We start from the raw sequence: 17297 nt of genomic DNA, 5'->3' as shown, positions 1-17297 counted from the left end.
CTCCACACCTTCTGTTCTAGTAAACACTCTACTACTGAAAACTAATTCTTTTATTCTAAAATTTGTGTAAGACAACTTTTAAACCATCACTGAAAAAATCTTACAACTATTTGCAATGATGACAAATTTAAAGTCTAAACTTAAGAGGCAAATCTCAACTCTCACACTGAGAAAAAGGAACAAATTACAATGCTTGATTTGTAGCTCCAGAGTTCAAAAAATCCTGAATAATTGAGAAGTAGGTCAGAGACAGGACAGAGTTAATGGATTCTTGAAATCTTATTCTCAAAAAAAATCCACTGCCATTATGAATATTTCTTTTCATACTGGGAGATAAGTGTTGGTGAACCTTCCTTTTAAAGCTTAACCAGTCTGCATTTCAGTCATTATTTAGTGCAGTAACCTCTAGCTGAGCTCATCTGCTGCTATTTTTAAGTATAAACATCCAGATCTTTTGAGACTATAGAGTAATTTTGATTTTTATATATGGGTCATAATTCATTCAATATACATGTAAATCTTACCAGAGTAGATTTGATGCCAACACTTTCAGCTGCCTGAAAAGCCAAAGTGAAATTTCTTCTCTGCATGAGATATGAAAACATGTTAGAAAACAAGGAAATACTATTTCCAACATAACAAAATGGTCTTAAGAATGTTCATAATAATGCTACTACTTAAACTTCAAATGGAGTATATAATTTGACTACAATAATTTAAAAGAGCCATAGGAATGAATGTGTTTTAATATCATCCAAAAATTTATAGAAATTTTTATTAATTGCCTGTTCAGTAGATAATGCTGAATATCATTGTCAGTGAAGAATAACTGAGTTATAAAATATTAAAGAAGAGATTATTTATTCTCTGAAAAGCATAAATAAAAAAAAATCTCTTCATGCATTAATGAAATAATCTTTTTTTTTTAGGATCTCTTATCATTAACTGTACATCCTGGGCTAAACAGTGGCAGACCAGAATACAAAGAGATGATTTGGAAATCCTAGTAACACTGGGGTTTTTAGAACTCAAATTAGTTCACTGCTTATTATTAACTCATGTTAACTAAAGCACTGCAGTCCTGGGAATGGGATTTTTAATGTCTTACCTTGTCCTGGCTGTTCAGTTCTTGATAGGGAATATGGGCTGGGAGGTAAGTGTGGAGAACTGCACAGAAAGCCAGGCCATCATTCCAGCTGCTGCTGAAGTTTGTGATGTCAATATTCTTGAAGGGGAAAAAAAATAAAAGCAATATTAAAATCATAATCTAACAATTATTACATGCTACCAATTCATCAATACTTCTTTTTAATACCTTTGAAGAAATTGGCAGAGAAAGTGGACAGACCAAGACTAAAGGTCTGTGGTAAGAACTGCATTACTAACAGAAGAAAACAAAATAACATAGTGATAAGAAAGTAAGTTATTTTATATATTAATTTCTGATAATTTAAATTCCTCCCTCACAAAAAAGGGCAAAATGTGTGCTTGAGTGTGTGTTAAAAGCTGTAAAATGTTGTGCTAGAGAAGGTAATGGATTTGGTGCAACTGTACACCCCAAGAGAGAAAAGCAAAAGAGTCAAAGATGTGTAATCCAAATCCCTTATCAGACAATGTGCTCCTATCTCTGTTCATGTTCATCCTATTTTCTGCTTCTACTACACTCATATCCAGACAAAATTTCTAAATGATGAGGAAAAGTATTTTCTCTTTTAAACAGACCATTTCTCTATAGAAACTGATGTGAACAAGATCACAAACAAGATTTAACTTTCATTTGGAAATAAAGATGTTCCAGCAGATTTAGTGCTGACAGTAGCAAAGAATCTTTGGGATTGAAACTGAAATTGAAAACTGCTGTCTTGCACTCTTGATCTTTTAGTTCCCGTAGGAAAGTCAGTGGCACTGGTAAATGCATCTCCTGAGACTGTATAAATTATTGTAGAGTCAGCCCAGTCCAAAAGAGTTATGAACAAGATGCCTCAGTGACCTTTTAAATGACTGTATATTTGGCTGTTGGCAGTCAAACAATGTTAGAGAGGCTAAGTGGATAGCAGTCAGTTTAAACTTTAATTAGGAAACAACCAGTAACAACAATATATCATATATCTTTTACACTTTCATGGAGAAATATAAATATGCTTTAATATCTACCTCACTTAACTGGGCTCCAACAGAAGCTTACTCCGTTTTCAAAGTTTTAACAGCAGGAACTAAAACCTCCAGTGACAGAAGTGCAGGATCACAATCACCTGAGTCAATCTTTCACCTGACAGCAATTTAGTCATCATCAGCTGTCCTGGACAAGACACTAAAACTGGTATTCCTAAGGCAGAGAACTCCACCCAGAGCCAGTGTTCTGTGCCAGGCAGTCCAGGCCACTTGGACTTCAAATGAACAACAACCACAATCTCCTCCGACAGAGGGAAAAAACAAAACTCTGGGCAATTTCTAGAAGAATGTGAGGGAAATCTTGGTTTCCTGCTCAGCTCCAGCACTGTGGCTGTGCAGTGGCCCCGTGCAGGCCGGGCTCTGGGCTCAGTGTACGTGCTGGGGCTCACAGGAAAACGGCGCTGGAGACCCCCGGGCTGTGGGAACGGCTCTGCACACAGCTTCCTCCAGCCACATGGCTGGGAAAACTCAAAAGCAAAAGGGAAAAACATGAAGGGAGAGGAAAAAAAAAAAGCTCTCTCTTTTTTCCTCAAGAGAGACAGGAAATTGGATTTAAATTAATGCCTGGTTAAAGCTTTCTCAATGTTACTTAAATTAAGGAAACATGCAACATATAGGATGAGGCTGTAAGGGAAAAAAAAGGAAAAATATGTCAGATTGTTAAAGCCAATAAATTTCTACATGTGTCCATTTACAGAAGTCCGTTTTTGGAAAGGTCTTTCCTCCTGCCCTGTACCCAGTAAGGCCTCAGGCTCACATCTGTGTTAGTAAGATGGATAAAGGTAGGGGCAGGGGGTTTTTCTGTCACAGACCTGTGTGGCAAGCTGGCTATAAAAATCAGGTGTGAATGATCACGTGTGCTTTGCTATACAATCCACTGAGGGAGAAAAACTCAAACATGTTTTCACCTCCTGGCTGAAATGTTCTCTCTCTTTCCCTGAGATGACCAAGTGATGTGGGAAGGGGAGGAGAAAGATGTACCCTGGCATTGCCACAGTGAAATTACAACAAGCAAAAGTCTTCTTCTCTTCAACATTACAATTATACAAACTAAGAACTTTAATTATTAAGTAAGTATCCACAGAATGTTGAATTTTTAATATAGACACTGGGGGGGAAAAGGGCCACTCAAAGTACACCTACAAGTTTGGTTGATTCTCAAACAAAACCAAACTCATAATATCCCATTTTTCTAAATCATCTTGTAGGGTCCAGCTTTTATTATTAAGACAACAAGCAGAAAACAAACCTATCATCCAGGAATTTTAATGTATCCAGAGAGGCTGAATTAAATACAACGGAAGGAAACAATTAAAAGGGACTGGTTTCTGTTTCCAATTGCTCTAAGCATTATGAATTATTATTACCTCTCAGACTAAAAGAAGTATAATATTGGTCAGACAGTAAAAACAAATCTAGAAATGGGACAGATTGTCATTTAAACTGAAAATTTAATTTTTCATGTAGGGCTTTGAGCACATAACTGGCACATTTAAATACGGCAAATTTTATTTCCTAAATGCTTTTAACTACTTGTGGTTTTTTTGAAAAAGCTTGGTCAGTATAATGAAATCAATCTTGCATTAAGCTCTCATTTCTCAAAGAATTGATGGTAAACAGAACATCAACCTAAAATCTCTGCCATAACTTCTTCTTTGTTACTGCTTTTATTAAGTAATTGGTTCTATTAAGAGAATTCTGCTGGAATCTAATCTAGAATTATTCTTCAAGACATTTCAGACCACAAAGTATTAAAGCAACTGAAGGACATACTTTCAGATAAATTGTCAAATGAGGAAAAAGCTCTCCTGGAGATAAATGAACTAGAAAAGCATTTATCATCCCTTGTCTATTAATGATTAATAGGTAGGATGGGAGTGAAGCCACCTCTGTATTTGGGGTAGATGGTTTTTAAAAAGGTGATTTTTACAAAAGTTAAGCAACAGACCATTGCCATAAAATATCTGTGGAAGACACTTTCCAACCAGGAGTAAACAACAGAGTTAAAAAAGAGACAGAACATAAAAAAATAAAGTGAATAATAGATGGTATTAGAACAACTTGGTAGATCCACAACCAAGCAGCATTTCAAGCATGACTCCAGCCTCACATAGAAAAAAAAGACTAAAGCCAGTATTCCCCATGAAACTTTCTACACTGCTTAACACACTGGGCTCTGCATAACATCAGTCTAAGATCTCTGCAAACCTATGGCTTTTCTAAAACTCACCATTTTAAAGTGGTTTTAACCAGCATACTGCTAATTTTAACATTTTCTCCTATTGCTTTTTGCAATAATTCTAAATTAATAGAGGGTCTTCTAAAGTCAGTGAAAATACTTTTTTAAAATTACTATTATAACCCAGTAACTCCTTACTTTTTTTATCCCCCAGAAAACTTCCACGGCTAAAAAACCCTACAAACATCAAGAAACCCAACTACAGAAAACATGGTTTCTAACTTGCAGTTACAAATTAAGAACAAAGTAACTTTAATCACTTTTTTAGACACATCCCCAGCTTCAATCTCTCTGAACTGTGGACATCAGAACTCCAGCAGAGGAGCATCCTGCACAGCAGCTATTTCTCCATCCCTTGTTCTGCACAAGGAGCAGAAATTCCCATATCCAAACTTGGTTTGGCTCTCAAAAGAATCAGGACATGAAGAAAATAAAAGCATGTGTCTATGTCTCTGTTGTATTAGTTAATGAAATAAGTGGGTTGAGAAAGCAAAACAATTAATATGATTCTGTGCTATAATATATTAAAGCTTTAGAACAAGATTTGAAGTTTAAGTGTGCAGACCTTGGCAGGCTTCTTCCCATGGCAGAAAATTACTCGTAAAATGCTTTTAAAAGCTTTTAAAGGTACATCCACAAAAGAAAGGAGTATCCATTACAGAAGATTACAAAGGTTAACTGCAACAGAACTGCCATCCACTCTCCATTGAATCAGGATTCACTGACTCTCAAATCATGGAATAAAGCTGTGGCTATCTGCTCTGGAAGTGCGTGAGAACATGAAAGTATTTCTGGAATAGACTTAGCAGCAGTCCCAGCTACTGCCTCTTCAATCCCAGCTTCTGGAAAGGCAGTAAATGGCAAATATAGACCATCAAAACCCTTAAACACTGACTGGTAATGTTTCTTTCCATACCAAACACATGTTATTTTTCAGTTTGGGCACAAAGAAGAACCATAAAAGAAGCAGTCATTCTCACAAAATCCAGTAATAGCTTCAGACATTAATGTCTGAAACACTTTGAGGTACAGACAGCTTCATAATTTATTCTAAATTTTCTCATAATTAAGTCTAACAAGTTGACATTTCTCTTGTATCAGAATCCAATCCAAACACAAAAAGGAAGCATGTCTTTCCATAACTCAACGATTTTTGGCTAAAGCATCAGCTTAAACCAAGGAGAGAAGTGTTTTGGCATCCTGACTACTCTGATGAATCAACCAGACAGCACAGAATGCACACCCCGGAGTCAGTATTTGAACACAGGCTTACATAAGCACAGTCATGTCCTTTTCTTGTGCATTTTTAAAATCAATATAATACTTTTAATAGGATATTACCTAGGTCAGTGTCGATAAGTTAAAAAAAAAAAGGAATCTGAACCATTTTTTACTTTTGGTTTTGTTATTCTACACTTATTGCCCAAGCACAAATGAAAGCATTGCTTGATTTCAAGGTGCATTGAGCATAGCATTTAGTTTTTTATAAGACATGTAGCTTTGATCTGTACAGGAGGTAACAATTAAGTCTTTGCAGCAAAAGTCTGTCCAGAAAGCAGCACTGCATGAAATAGAGGACAAGTACTACACAGCTACACTAAGTGTATCTGTGCCTAGGAAGTGTGTAAAGCTTAAAGCTTAAAAAAATAGTCTATTCTTGTTGCAATTTCGTGACAATTGCTTTTTTGGTGTCAGACTTTTGGAAGTAAATTATCTTTCAGAATGCTGACAGAAATGGAAAATAAATTGAAATACTGGTGGAGATAAGAATGGGTAAGGATGTGTGTATCCTGTTTGTTGGTCCTCTTTTAACATGAAACATGCATGCTCACATCCTTTTTGGGACTTTTATTAGCTGTGTACTCAAAATGAAAGTAGCTGTGTTCCAGCCAGGGTAAATGCTCCATAACAGCTGGATGGGATTACTTTATGCTTTGAAGATATCTGGAATTTATGACAGTTTTATGACACTGCACATATTTTAGAGGAGCCAGGAGGATTCTCTCCTCTGAAAAATGCAGCACTTGGCTCTGTACTCTGCAGCAGTGTCAGATCCTGAGCAAAGCTAACACACAATGAAATTTCAAGTATTTTGTGCCTGTTGATCTGAAAACTAAAGGTGATTTGTTCCTCTTTTATCTAAATGCTTATCTTGAGAGCAGCTCTCCTCTCTCATGGCTTAGAGATCTGCTCAGCCCAGAATACAATGCAGCTCAGTACCTTGTGTGAGCAATTGTGTCAGGACTGAACAGGCTCTGGGTGGAAGTTAACACAGAACCTGCCTCTGCTAGTCCTGCACTGACCTTCTGCAGATCACCATTCTCCAAACCTGAGCTCCAAGGAGAAATCCTGCCTGCAAACAACATTCAGGCAGCATGTTAAAAGCTACAATATAGTAAAAGATGAAGTAATTCATGTTTTTACACAAATAACTTATTTTCATTGGCTGTATCAATCTGATTTTTTTTACTGAGGTCTTGAAAAAACATTTGGAACACAGTTAAACATTAACAACTACATTTAAAGGTGACTATTCATTTATTCCCCTCCAAATTTGCTTGACTAAATCAAGAAAAGTGTACAATGAAGTAATTTGCAGGGTTTTTAAACAGGGTTTATTCCACTATAATGGACTGAAATGAAGAACTTCACCACACTATCATATTTGAATTATTTAGCATTCACAAAGTTTCAAGCTTCTAAAACAGAAATAAGTACTTAAGACTTTTAATCAAAAGTAATTTTCTAGAAGGGATAGGAAAGCAGGAGGTATTTCTCTTCCATTTTACTTGAGCAGACAAAAAACCCATACCAGTTATACCAGACAATTCTGTAGTTCTGTATGCTCCACAAGTATCTTGTGAGTAAAGAAATTCTCTCTTTGAAACAGGACAGACTTTGGTGTGGCTTTTTCTCTTTAAGGAAGAGAAATTTATTTTGTTAAATAAATATCAGCAGTATTTTACCCTGTTGATAAGGATAAAACAACTCCACCACACCTGGTGTTCAACAGGCTAAACCACTGGCAACCCTTCACTGTACACCTTCAAAAAAATTCTAGAAATTAAGATTTGTATCTGGTTACTCGTGTGATTACTAATTTTTAGTATTCATTAGCTACTTTCCACTATCCAGTGCAAAATATAACACCAGAGATGAAAGGCAAAACAATGCCAGGAGCAAACATGTCTCTATTAGAAATGGAGCTTTAACTCAAGGTGCATGATCCCATCTTCCCTGAAACACCAACAGCTGAAATAATTTTCTATAAATACCTTACATGCATTTATGCATAAAGACCTACAGCTGTGAGACATCACCTCCAGGTGAGAGGGAGAAAACAAGACAAAAAAAGTGATTACTGTTGGCAGTGGATGAATCAGTTGTGATTTAAACACATCTTGAAAAATACTGACTTACAGGGTTTTACCTAAGTATTGGTAGTTTTATATGAATAGGACAAAATTAAGAAAATAATTATTCTGGAAAAAAGGGTTTCTAATCCTTTCTTTTATTTTGCTTGTTTCCAAATGTTGGTTACAACCCTCCAGGTCATTTTAGAACTTGTTACAGACTCCATCTCCAAGTATCTTTCCTTTAGCTTGCCATATTTACAGCTAATATTGGATAGAAATTGGTGACTGGATAGAAGGTGACCTCCTGCTCTTCCTAGAGGAAAAGGTTGGGATATTTAGGACTTGTGTTCTGTGGGGCTCCTGCAGCAGCTCAGAGACAGAGGGCTGGGCAGCCAGCATGTACCTGCAGCTCAGAAAGCTTGTGCTGGCTCTCACCCAGGTGCTAAAGCAAACAAAACAACAGTGCTACAGAGGAAAAGTAGAAGCTCTGATGATAGGAAATGCTGGGGAGAAAAGGGAGCTGTGGCAGAGTGTGAGACACCAGGAAGAGCTGGAGGTAAAGAGGGTATCCTGTCCATGCTTGGATGACAGGGAAGGAAGAAGAGCTGAGTATTTTCACCAAGACTGAATGAGGGAGGGAGATGTTCATTACCCTGATGCTTGTTTCCTGTTTGTCAGTTTTGAATTCACATAGTTTTAAAATAAAACTAAATGAAGCAGAGATTCATTGAAAATAAAAAAAGAAAAAGATCCTTATCTGTTATTGATAACATTGAGATGCCAGAAATCTGAATAAGCACTGTTCACAGTGAATACAGTGCTGGGTATGTTTAGAACATTTGAATGCCACCAACAGTGTTCAAGCAGAACTGAATTTCAGGGGATGCTGAAAATAATAAAATTCTGTACAATAAAGGAATGAAAAATGAGTGTGCCTAAAGCAAAAGCTATTCTTCTCCCAGAACTACTTAATATAACCTCCTGATAGTATCTTACAATTTCAATGAAGGCATTGCAGTGGCTCTGCAGATGCTCTGTGCTTTCTCAGGACCATGCTGTAGGTTCTGAAGGAAGTACAGTAAGTCTCAAAAGCTATCCTTTTACCAGTGTTTATAAAACTCAAGGAATTATAAGCAGCAATCTGTAGAATCAGAAGTGTATTCTTGAATGTGCAAGCAACTAGAGTGAAAAGTTTGGAATAATTTCTATCGCTTTTCCTAACCAGATTAACGAAGCTGTCAAATTCATCTTTCATTTCAAGACAATATGGGAAAATATTTTTGCACTTAGTTCAAGGATTTATAAAGAAATGTAACATCCTGCCTTTTTTAAAACGTGGGGAAGGAGAAAGGCTCTTTCCACAAAGCTGCTTCTCCTCAGAAATAGCACAGTTGAGTATCAGACGTGCCACAGGAAGAGGGGGAGGGCTTATATCACAGCCTGTCCATTGTGCTGGAGGAGGACTTTTCCTATGGATGGGAGACCATCCTGTTATGTGGCTCTCAACTTCCTCCTGCATTGTGAGGCTCAAGTCATGGAAAGAGTAAAGTTCTTAAACTGAGGATTGTGTTGGGAACTCCAAACACTTTCAATACAAGTTAACCAAACAAATACATCATGGTCAGACTATTAACATCCTGGTTTAGTTTGCTGAAGCCACTATTCTTTTGAAAAAATAATGTAATCAGGAGAACTCTGGACAGTTATCTTGTTAGTTCTTTTGGCTTCTGATAACACTTGGACCAAATGAAAAAAAAAAAAAAAAAGTCTGCAACTACAGTGGAAAGCCAAGTTCAAAATGCAAGACAATGCCACCTTCACAAAACAAACTGTCCCTAAGAGGCCAAATGGGAGTGCATTCAAAGATCCAAAGAAAACCCTATGATAATTACCTATAAAAAAAAAATCTCTGAAATCTGAGAAATGGTACTCTAGTTGCATTTGGGAAACATTAATTTAAACATTCAGTTGATAAAGTTCCAGCTCCAGTTTCAAAAGTGCAACCTGTGAAAGGTTGATTTCAAGTGCCTCAGTGGGAGGGCAGCTGCCCCCGTAAGAAAGAGCTGTGGAGCAAAGTGACTGAGGAGCTGCTGGTGCTGGAGCAGCACTCGGAGCACGCGTTCCAAGGGGAGGGTACAGGACATGCCAGGGCACTCAGTCCATGCAGTCAGGTGTGGAGCAGCCTGGCTCGTGCCACGGGCAGGCTCCACTGCCTGGCAGCCACTGAACACAGAGGCAGCCAGCTCTGCAGGTACCTGGTAGCCCTCTGTTTTCTTCTGGCACCACTTCAGCAGGGCGTTCCTCTTGGAGCCTCCGTATTCTCTTGCCAGGGCAGACAAGGGATCTTTCCTCTCTTCCCTAGGAACAAAGCCAGAACAGCTTATAACACAACAGAAATAGGTATTTATAAAGGCTTAAATAGAAGGACAAATTCTTGGCACACTGAAAGTAGCAAACTGAAAAACAGAGCACACAGGAATACCTGCAAAAGACTTTTGAGTTAGTTTGGAGTAATTCTTTCATTAGCAAATCATCCTTCTCTTTCCTTTAAGCTTTTTTAACTAGATCTTTCCACCTCAATGATATTTTTAAGAGTTTGAAAAATTAAACTCACAACATATTAAGTTCCAGCCTGAACCATTAAGCTAACTCAAGTGACTTTATTTCTGATTTAGAAAGAATATAAACTGATGCTATCTCTTTTGCATCTCATGGCTGATTACAAATGTCACCTTGAAACAACAAGTTTGCATATGAGCAGCAGGGTGTTATTAACAGAACATTTGCCTGAGACCTGGAGTTCTCAAAAAAGAAGGGGAAGATCTATGTAGGCTGATCTGCCATTTGATGTATTAGCACAATAAAAGCAGTCAATTAATTTCAATTCCAGTTTGTCAAGCTATCTTAAGTAATTTTTTCCTTAAGAAAAGATTGGGGAAGAAAAGAACTACCTACCTAAGTTGGCAATTTTTTTCATGAGCCTTACATTACAAGCATCTCTTTACCAGGCTTCAGAAATGAATTCTTAGATTAAAAAAATATATATTATAGAGGCTAATACTTCTTTAGTGGCCTGGTTACATGATTCAGTATTTCTACAGATATTATAATAAACAGTCTTTGACAAAAAGAGCAAGTACTACACCATTATGGATATTAGTTACCACACACAAAGTGTGCCAGAAGTTGTTCTTGTTTTTAATAATCTCCATGTGGAAAAGTAAAATAAGATAGCTATCAGTGAACTGCAAAGACTTCCCTATTTGCCATTTTTAAAGAGTCCTATCAGATGTAAGGAAAGTTTTCAAAGCATTCACAGAAATGATACCCTAAGTTACTCTCTGAATATTTCCCAAAAGACACAGGGATTGTATACATTCACTCTCAAATCTTCAAGTCTTTGTTCTTTACAGCTCATATGGTGACTGGAAAGAGGGGTGGAATGTGGAAGTAAACAATATCATCAGTGGATTCTCTGCTGCAGATTTACAAGTAGCAACTCTCCAGCTCCTGCTAAGGGAAAAGAAAGCATCCATGGAATGTGAATATCTTCACACATTCTCTGTGTGCGTGCTATAAACAGAACACCAGAGACTGTTCCATGTATCAGCATCACTTGGTCCATGCATAAAAGAGAATGTGGCACATCAGGCAAGGAAATGTTTTGAGGCACTAATCTTAAGTACATGTATTGCAGTTTGCTTGGCCAGTCTTCACTGACCTATGGATGGGCAGGATCTCCAAAGTTACTTAGAGATAACAGCTGAAATATCCATAAAAATTTATGCCCAGCTGGACAGTAAACAGAAAACAGTAACTGCTATCTTTGATGCTAAGCCTTCAAACCTAATTGCTCATCTTGATTTAAGATGACAAGGAAGTCAATAATTGCGTATTTAAAATATGAAATAAGTTATCTGAATAGGTCACTGTACCTAAACTTCACAGGCACCACACAGCCAGAATGATGCTTCAAGAAATTCTGTACTTCAGTTCTTAAATCAGTACAAATATCAACAACTTACACTGGTGATTTTCTCCTTTGGTGATTGAAACAAGTAACAATGGGATTGCATATTCAATCTATAATGAGGGTTATGCAACACTGTAAGAATTGAAGAACAGAGATCTGGGGCAACAATAGAACTCAAATAAAAATATCCCTCTCTCTTTACGCTAAACATACTGTTTAGCCATGAGGGAGCTGTACAGCCTGTTCTCAAATTCCAGCAAGAGCACATGGTTTATATCAGGTTCTCACAGTTATGAAAACACTGCCGAAGAAAATAAATTGGCATTAAGTTGTATGGAGACAATGAGAAATGGTTTCACATACAAATCTTACATGTTCACATATTGGGTCAACTGCATTTCAAATCAAAGAGCTAACAAAGTTTCAACTAGAACAGGGAACAGTAAACTGCAAGTATTTGTTCTAGTGAACTACACCAATAACTGTTTATCTTCCAATAACTTTCAGAAAAAGGTAGGGGAAAACAGAGAAATCTGATCATGTAACTAACTAGAGTGGCTCCAAATGCCACACTCATCACCACACACCCACTGCTGCACAGCCCATTAAGTCTTCTGCAGTACTGAACACTGCAGGCAACGGTTGGGCAGCACAGTAATGATTTCATAATTATAACTGTACAGTTTCACCCTGGAATGCCACACTATTCACTCCAGTCTGCAGACTGACACCAATACAACTCAATGTTACCAGTTCAGAGTTCATACGCAGGTGTTTTAGGGTTTTTTTTTAAACTTATTTCTGGATGTACTCAGTTTAAATGTAGGTGCTAACATACACATTAATTGCTGGTAGTAAAGTACCCACAATTATACTCAGTTTAATTTCTGCACAATAAAAGGACGGCGGCACTGAGGCCTGTGTCAGCTGATTTCAGGAAAATCACTTTCAAAAGCATCCACAACTGTGAATATCTTAGAATTTTATACATATTGCAAGTGTCTCTGAACATTAAGGGTTTAATAGTTCTGCTGCAGAAAAGCTTTGTCAGGAAGTTCTGTGAGAAATGGTCTTGACAGAGTTATTTAACCTTTGTCTGCAAATTTCCCAATCTATGAAGCAGAGCTCAGGACATACTTCACTTGGATAACGTGAGGATTAAATACTTTGAAGTCCTCTGACTGATAACACAACAGAAAGGAAAAGTTTTATATTTACCACAGACTTATCTTTTGTCTTACTAATCAAAGGAGGTTGTCTGGCCATTTGCTGCTCAGACTTGCACTATAACTTCATCTGTGGGACAAAAAAAACCCAGGCCCATTCACTCATGGTTATTAAAAAGACCTGCCAGTGTCTGGGATTAAGATGTGGGCATGCTGCTTTTTGTCTTCAACTGGGATTACAGAAGTTAAGGTTTATCATGGTCTCCCTGGGTCCAAGCCAGTCTGCATGATCTGCTCCATGTGCTGCAAGCTCACTTCCAGAATTTGGCTTAGTGGTATTTTGAACTGCTATTATTATTTACTGACATGACTTAGCTTGCTTTTCTAGTGGAGCATAAAGTCTGCTATTAACTCGAAAGCTTTAAAAAGTTTAACTTTTAGTCTAACTTTCAAAACAAATACTGAAGAAATAAATAAACTGAAAACAAGATTAAGATGATTAATGTGTGGGGTCTGCAGTCTCAGTACCAATATTATATACTAGAGGTATGCAGGCAGACAGCTGTGGAATTAACCCCAATAAAGGACTGTTACCTTATTCTGCTTCTGGTGGTAGGGGTGACTGATGCTGTAGGAGAAGATGAGAGGGACAGCTGTGGTGAGGTGGTACCCATTGCCATGAGAGATGCTGGGGATGCTCCATCAGGTGCACTGATGTCCCGCTTGATTTCTTCACTACTTCTTCGAGACACTAAGGGGAAAATTGCCCAGGCATTTATCATTTGCAAACATAAACTTTCAAACTTGCTCTTCAGACAAGCATTAGTTCAGAAACCAAGCATAGAAACCTATATCTAATAGTAGGTGTCAACATTGTTCTTGATGCCTTCCACTTTGGAAATATGAAGGATTTAGACTGCACTAGAAACATTTATGATCAAGCCTGTATTTTGAAGCAAAGGAAGTTTGATGTATGTATCTTAATGGAATACGACTACTTCCATTTGAAGGATGTAATGAATGAGAAGGAATTTTAACATCAAAACATTTATTTTCCTCTAGTCCATATAGTTACACTGCAAAGCTTCAAGTAGTTAAGGAAAAAGAAAACCAAATCAGTTTAGAGATGACAGCTGTTTTATTTCCATTTAATTTCAATGAAGAATTGCCATGTATGTGATGCTCTGGACATTAATTAAATATCATCAACAAGAATATCAAATGTTGACCTGAGACCAGTCAGCCACATTCCACAGAGCTTGCTTCATTTTATTAAAGGAAATTATTTTTCTTTCAAATGCAAGCACAAGCATTGTACTCTGTAAAACCAAATTTGGAATTGTTACATGTTCTCTACATGAAAGAGTTTCCAGTTAAAAGTATGAGGTTTGCCTTTATACTTAAATAATCATCATTGTTCGTGTTTGTGCAAATCAAAGACTCAACTCTCTACATAAATCAGGGACTTATTTTCTAATGAACTGGGGGCAAGTACATTAATTTATAAATACCAGACACAAGAAGTCTGGGTTCTTATACAAACAAAAACTATCTAAAACTTCTAAGCATTTACTCAAATATAGGGTTTCTCAAAAAAAATATTGATCTAAAATCAATTCTGCCTAGATTATACAAAGCATAATTTTCACAGTATCACACCATTTGTGCTATAATTAATAAAGATTTGGTTTTAGAAGCCCCTGCTGACACTGAGACATCAATATATACAGCTTAATAGTAAACTAACACTCTGCATCCACTTTTAGCAAGTCTGGCTTTTTTAAAATCCAAAGTTAATATCAAATGTGCAGCAACTACCATCAGCAATACTGAAGAATATTTGTGGGTTATGCCAGCTCCTAATTTTCCTGACCACCTAAAAGCCGTGGTGTTACCTGAAATGGATTTGGCACTTTCCATAGCAGGGACTCTGGGCAGAGACGCCGGCCGGCTGGTGGAGGATGTTCTCAACAAATGCTCTGGACAAAGAGAAAGGAGGGAGGTCATCCTTACTGAAGGTTCCAGTCAAATGTAAGACAGTCAGGTCTGAGTCACCAATATTGCCCACCAGTGCCCGAGTTTGGCTGTTTTAGGGAGGGCAGTTGATTTTATCTGGAAGATAGAAAAGCCCTAAAATTGCCCATTGCCAATGAAGTGCACCAGGAATACACCATGAGCACCTTAATCCTTTTACCCTAAAGCCTCTTGCTAATCCACTTGCCCTGGTCATAAAAAACATCCCTACACCAAAAGACCGAGCAAGGAACCCCCATTCAGCTCATGGCCAAAAATATTCAATATGTCCTTCATAATGTTCAGTGGCAAAGCAGATTGCTTTATCCCTCAGGTGATTCCTTTTTTCCTCCTCTCTGCTTTGTTGGATTGACATTTTTTGGACTTCAGGGTTTTTTTTTTTATTTTATTATTAAATAAAACTACGCATTTTTCCTTTCTTCCTCCATGCAGTAGGATCTAAAAGGTGCCTTTACACATTGTTTTACAAGATTAGTTCTGCCTAACACCAGTGAGAAAAAAACCCTACAAAATTAATTTTCTATAGCAACAAATCAAAGCTATTTCCTATTATGAAATATTCCTTCAAGTAAAAGCTGCAAATAAAAGGTTTACATACTCCTGCATAGAAACACTTAGAAGACAGTTATTTGAATATAAAACCTCATAGAAAAAAGGATTAAGAAAAGTGAAACCCCTTTTATTAATTGCAAATGTGACATTTTCATACACAAAATATATCTGTATGGTTGTAAACAGGAATTCTGTCTGGCACCTTCACTCCTGGAACACAGTCCTGCTCCTGCATTCACTGATTCAAAAAAAACTACAAAAGCCATGTAAAACATACCATTCATTTTGTGTTTAAGCTTATGTCTACCCCTGAACTCTGTAACAATTAAAGAATCCTGTATTATCTTCTTGGAAAGGCATTTCAATATTCCTAAAAATATCAACGTTTCTAAAATTAAAACTGCAGCTGCATTGTACAAATAGCCTCAATATGGATTCAACAAAAGCAAGAAGGAAATCTGGCACATACAGACTATTATGAAGTACTACAGAGAAAAAAAAAAAAAAACAACTCTTTAGAAAACATCAGACCTCAGGAATACCAAACTGAGAGGAAATATTCAGCCTGGAGTCATATGGGGATTATCTTGAGAAACATCTACACACAAAAAGCCCCTAAAGCAGGCATAAATCAGAGAACTACACCCAACACATGATAGCCATTCATTCTCACAGGAAGAGCACATTGTGAACAGTGTTTTGAGAGACAAAACAAAGTTCACAGAACAGGGGAATATTGGGAAATAGATAAATCAACACTCAATTCCATTCAATTTTTCATCTGGCTCCTGAAGGTTCAATACTTAATAAGTTTATTTTATTATTCACATGCAATACAATGCCAACCATCATCTTTGTTTCTTTTTTGGGGGTTAAAAAACCTGTATCCCCAGAAGTTGGGTTTTTTAATACCTGGGACAGCTGCAAGATATGTCCCTGAAATTATCTTATCTTGATTTTACAAGTGATCTTAGTTTATGCACACACTAAAACTTGTCAGAATAGTACCAAGTTATCAGCATGCAATTGTGGTTCTGTTGAAAATCCAAAAAAGCATCTTTATGTTACACCACCACATGTGATGGAACACAAGTAGAAAGAACTTAAACATGGGACAGTCTATGATTCTATTATTATTTTGATAATAAAAATATGTAACATGATAATGCTTTGGACACTAAATTTTTAAAAAAACTATCAATAGCAGTGCTAAAACCAAAGTTGAAATGAACTTGAATCAGTACCTTGAACAGGAATTTCTGCATAGCTTGGTCTTTTGTCTGTCAGTGTAGCAAGGGGTTTTGAAGCTGAGATTGGCCCACTTATGGAATGCCTCTGAAATGGAAAAAATACTTGTGTCAGACATAACTAGAAGGAAAAAAAAAACCCAAATGTGGAATTGCAGAATCAGCTTTAGAAATTCAGATATGACATTACTAATTCTAAATAAATACAAAAATAAAGGAACCTTTGAAAATTTTTCCTTCTTTACTTTTAAAACCTTTACTTTTGCCAATTTGACTATGCCTTGATCCTGTAACATTTACTTCTTTAAGCTGAGGCCTGATCCTCAGACCAACATTAAAAATTAAGGCTGTGAATGCTCTTGCAGTTTTTGTATTAATTCTCACCTTCATTTATATTTTGTTTGTTCTGGTTAAACTTGATGTGTTTATTTAAACCAACAGAACTCCCTACATAAAGCCAAGGTTTTAGTGCATGATTTGTGTAATTAACATGAGCCTTTACAGCTTTGTGCCTCTTCCTGGAAAGTTGGGAGAATGGTGTAATGGGTACAGTGACCC

General features: G+C 37.0%; 1 protein-coding gene across 3 annotated transcripts in view; it reads right to left on the bottom strand.

Moving 5' to 3' along the window:
• The window catches only part of SPECC1L (sperm antigen with calponin homology and coiled-coil domains 1 like), an 85014-nt gene that overhangs the window by 30533 nt on the left and 37184 nt on the right, over positions 1 to 17297 (bottom strand). For all 3 annotated transcript variants that reach the window (XM_053993486.1, XM_053993485.1, XM_053993484.1), the window contains exons 10-15: positions 16737 to 16827; positions 14802 to 14885; positions 13501 to 13657; positions 10023 to 10125; positions 1109 to 1225; positions 525 to 584 (exon numbers count right to left, since the gene is read on the bottom strand). In XM_053993486.1, the coding sequence (XP_053849461.1) occupies positions 525 to 584; positions 1109 to 1225; positions 10023 to 10125; positions 13501 to 13657; positions 14802 to 14885; positions 16737 to 16827 (612 nt within the window). The remainder of the gene's footprint in view (positions 1 to 524; positions 585 to 1108; positions 1226 to 10022; positions 10126 to 13500; positions 13658 to 14801; positions 14886 to 16736; positions 16828 to 17297) is intronic.

The sequence above is a fragment of the Vidua macroura genome, chromosome 18 (genome assembly GCF_024509145.1).
Source record: "Vidua macroura isolate BioBank_ID:100142 chromosome 18, ASM2450914v1, whole genome shotgun sequence".
NCBI lineage: Eukaryota > Metazoa > Chordata > Aves > Passeriformes > Viduidae > Vidua > Vidua macroura.
This window is presented reverse-complemented; position numbering and strand designations above follow the sequence as displayed.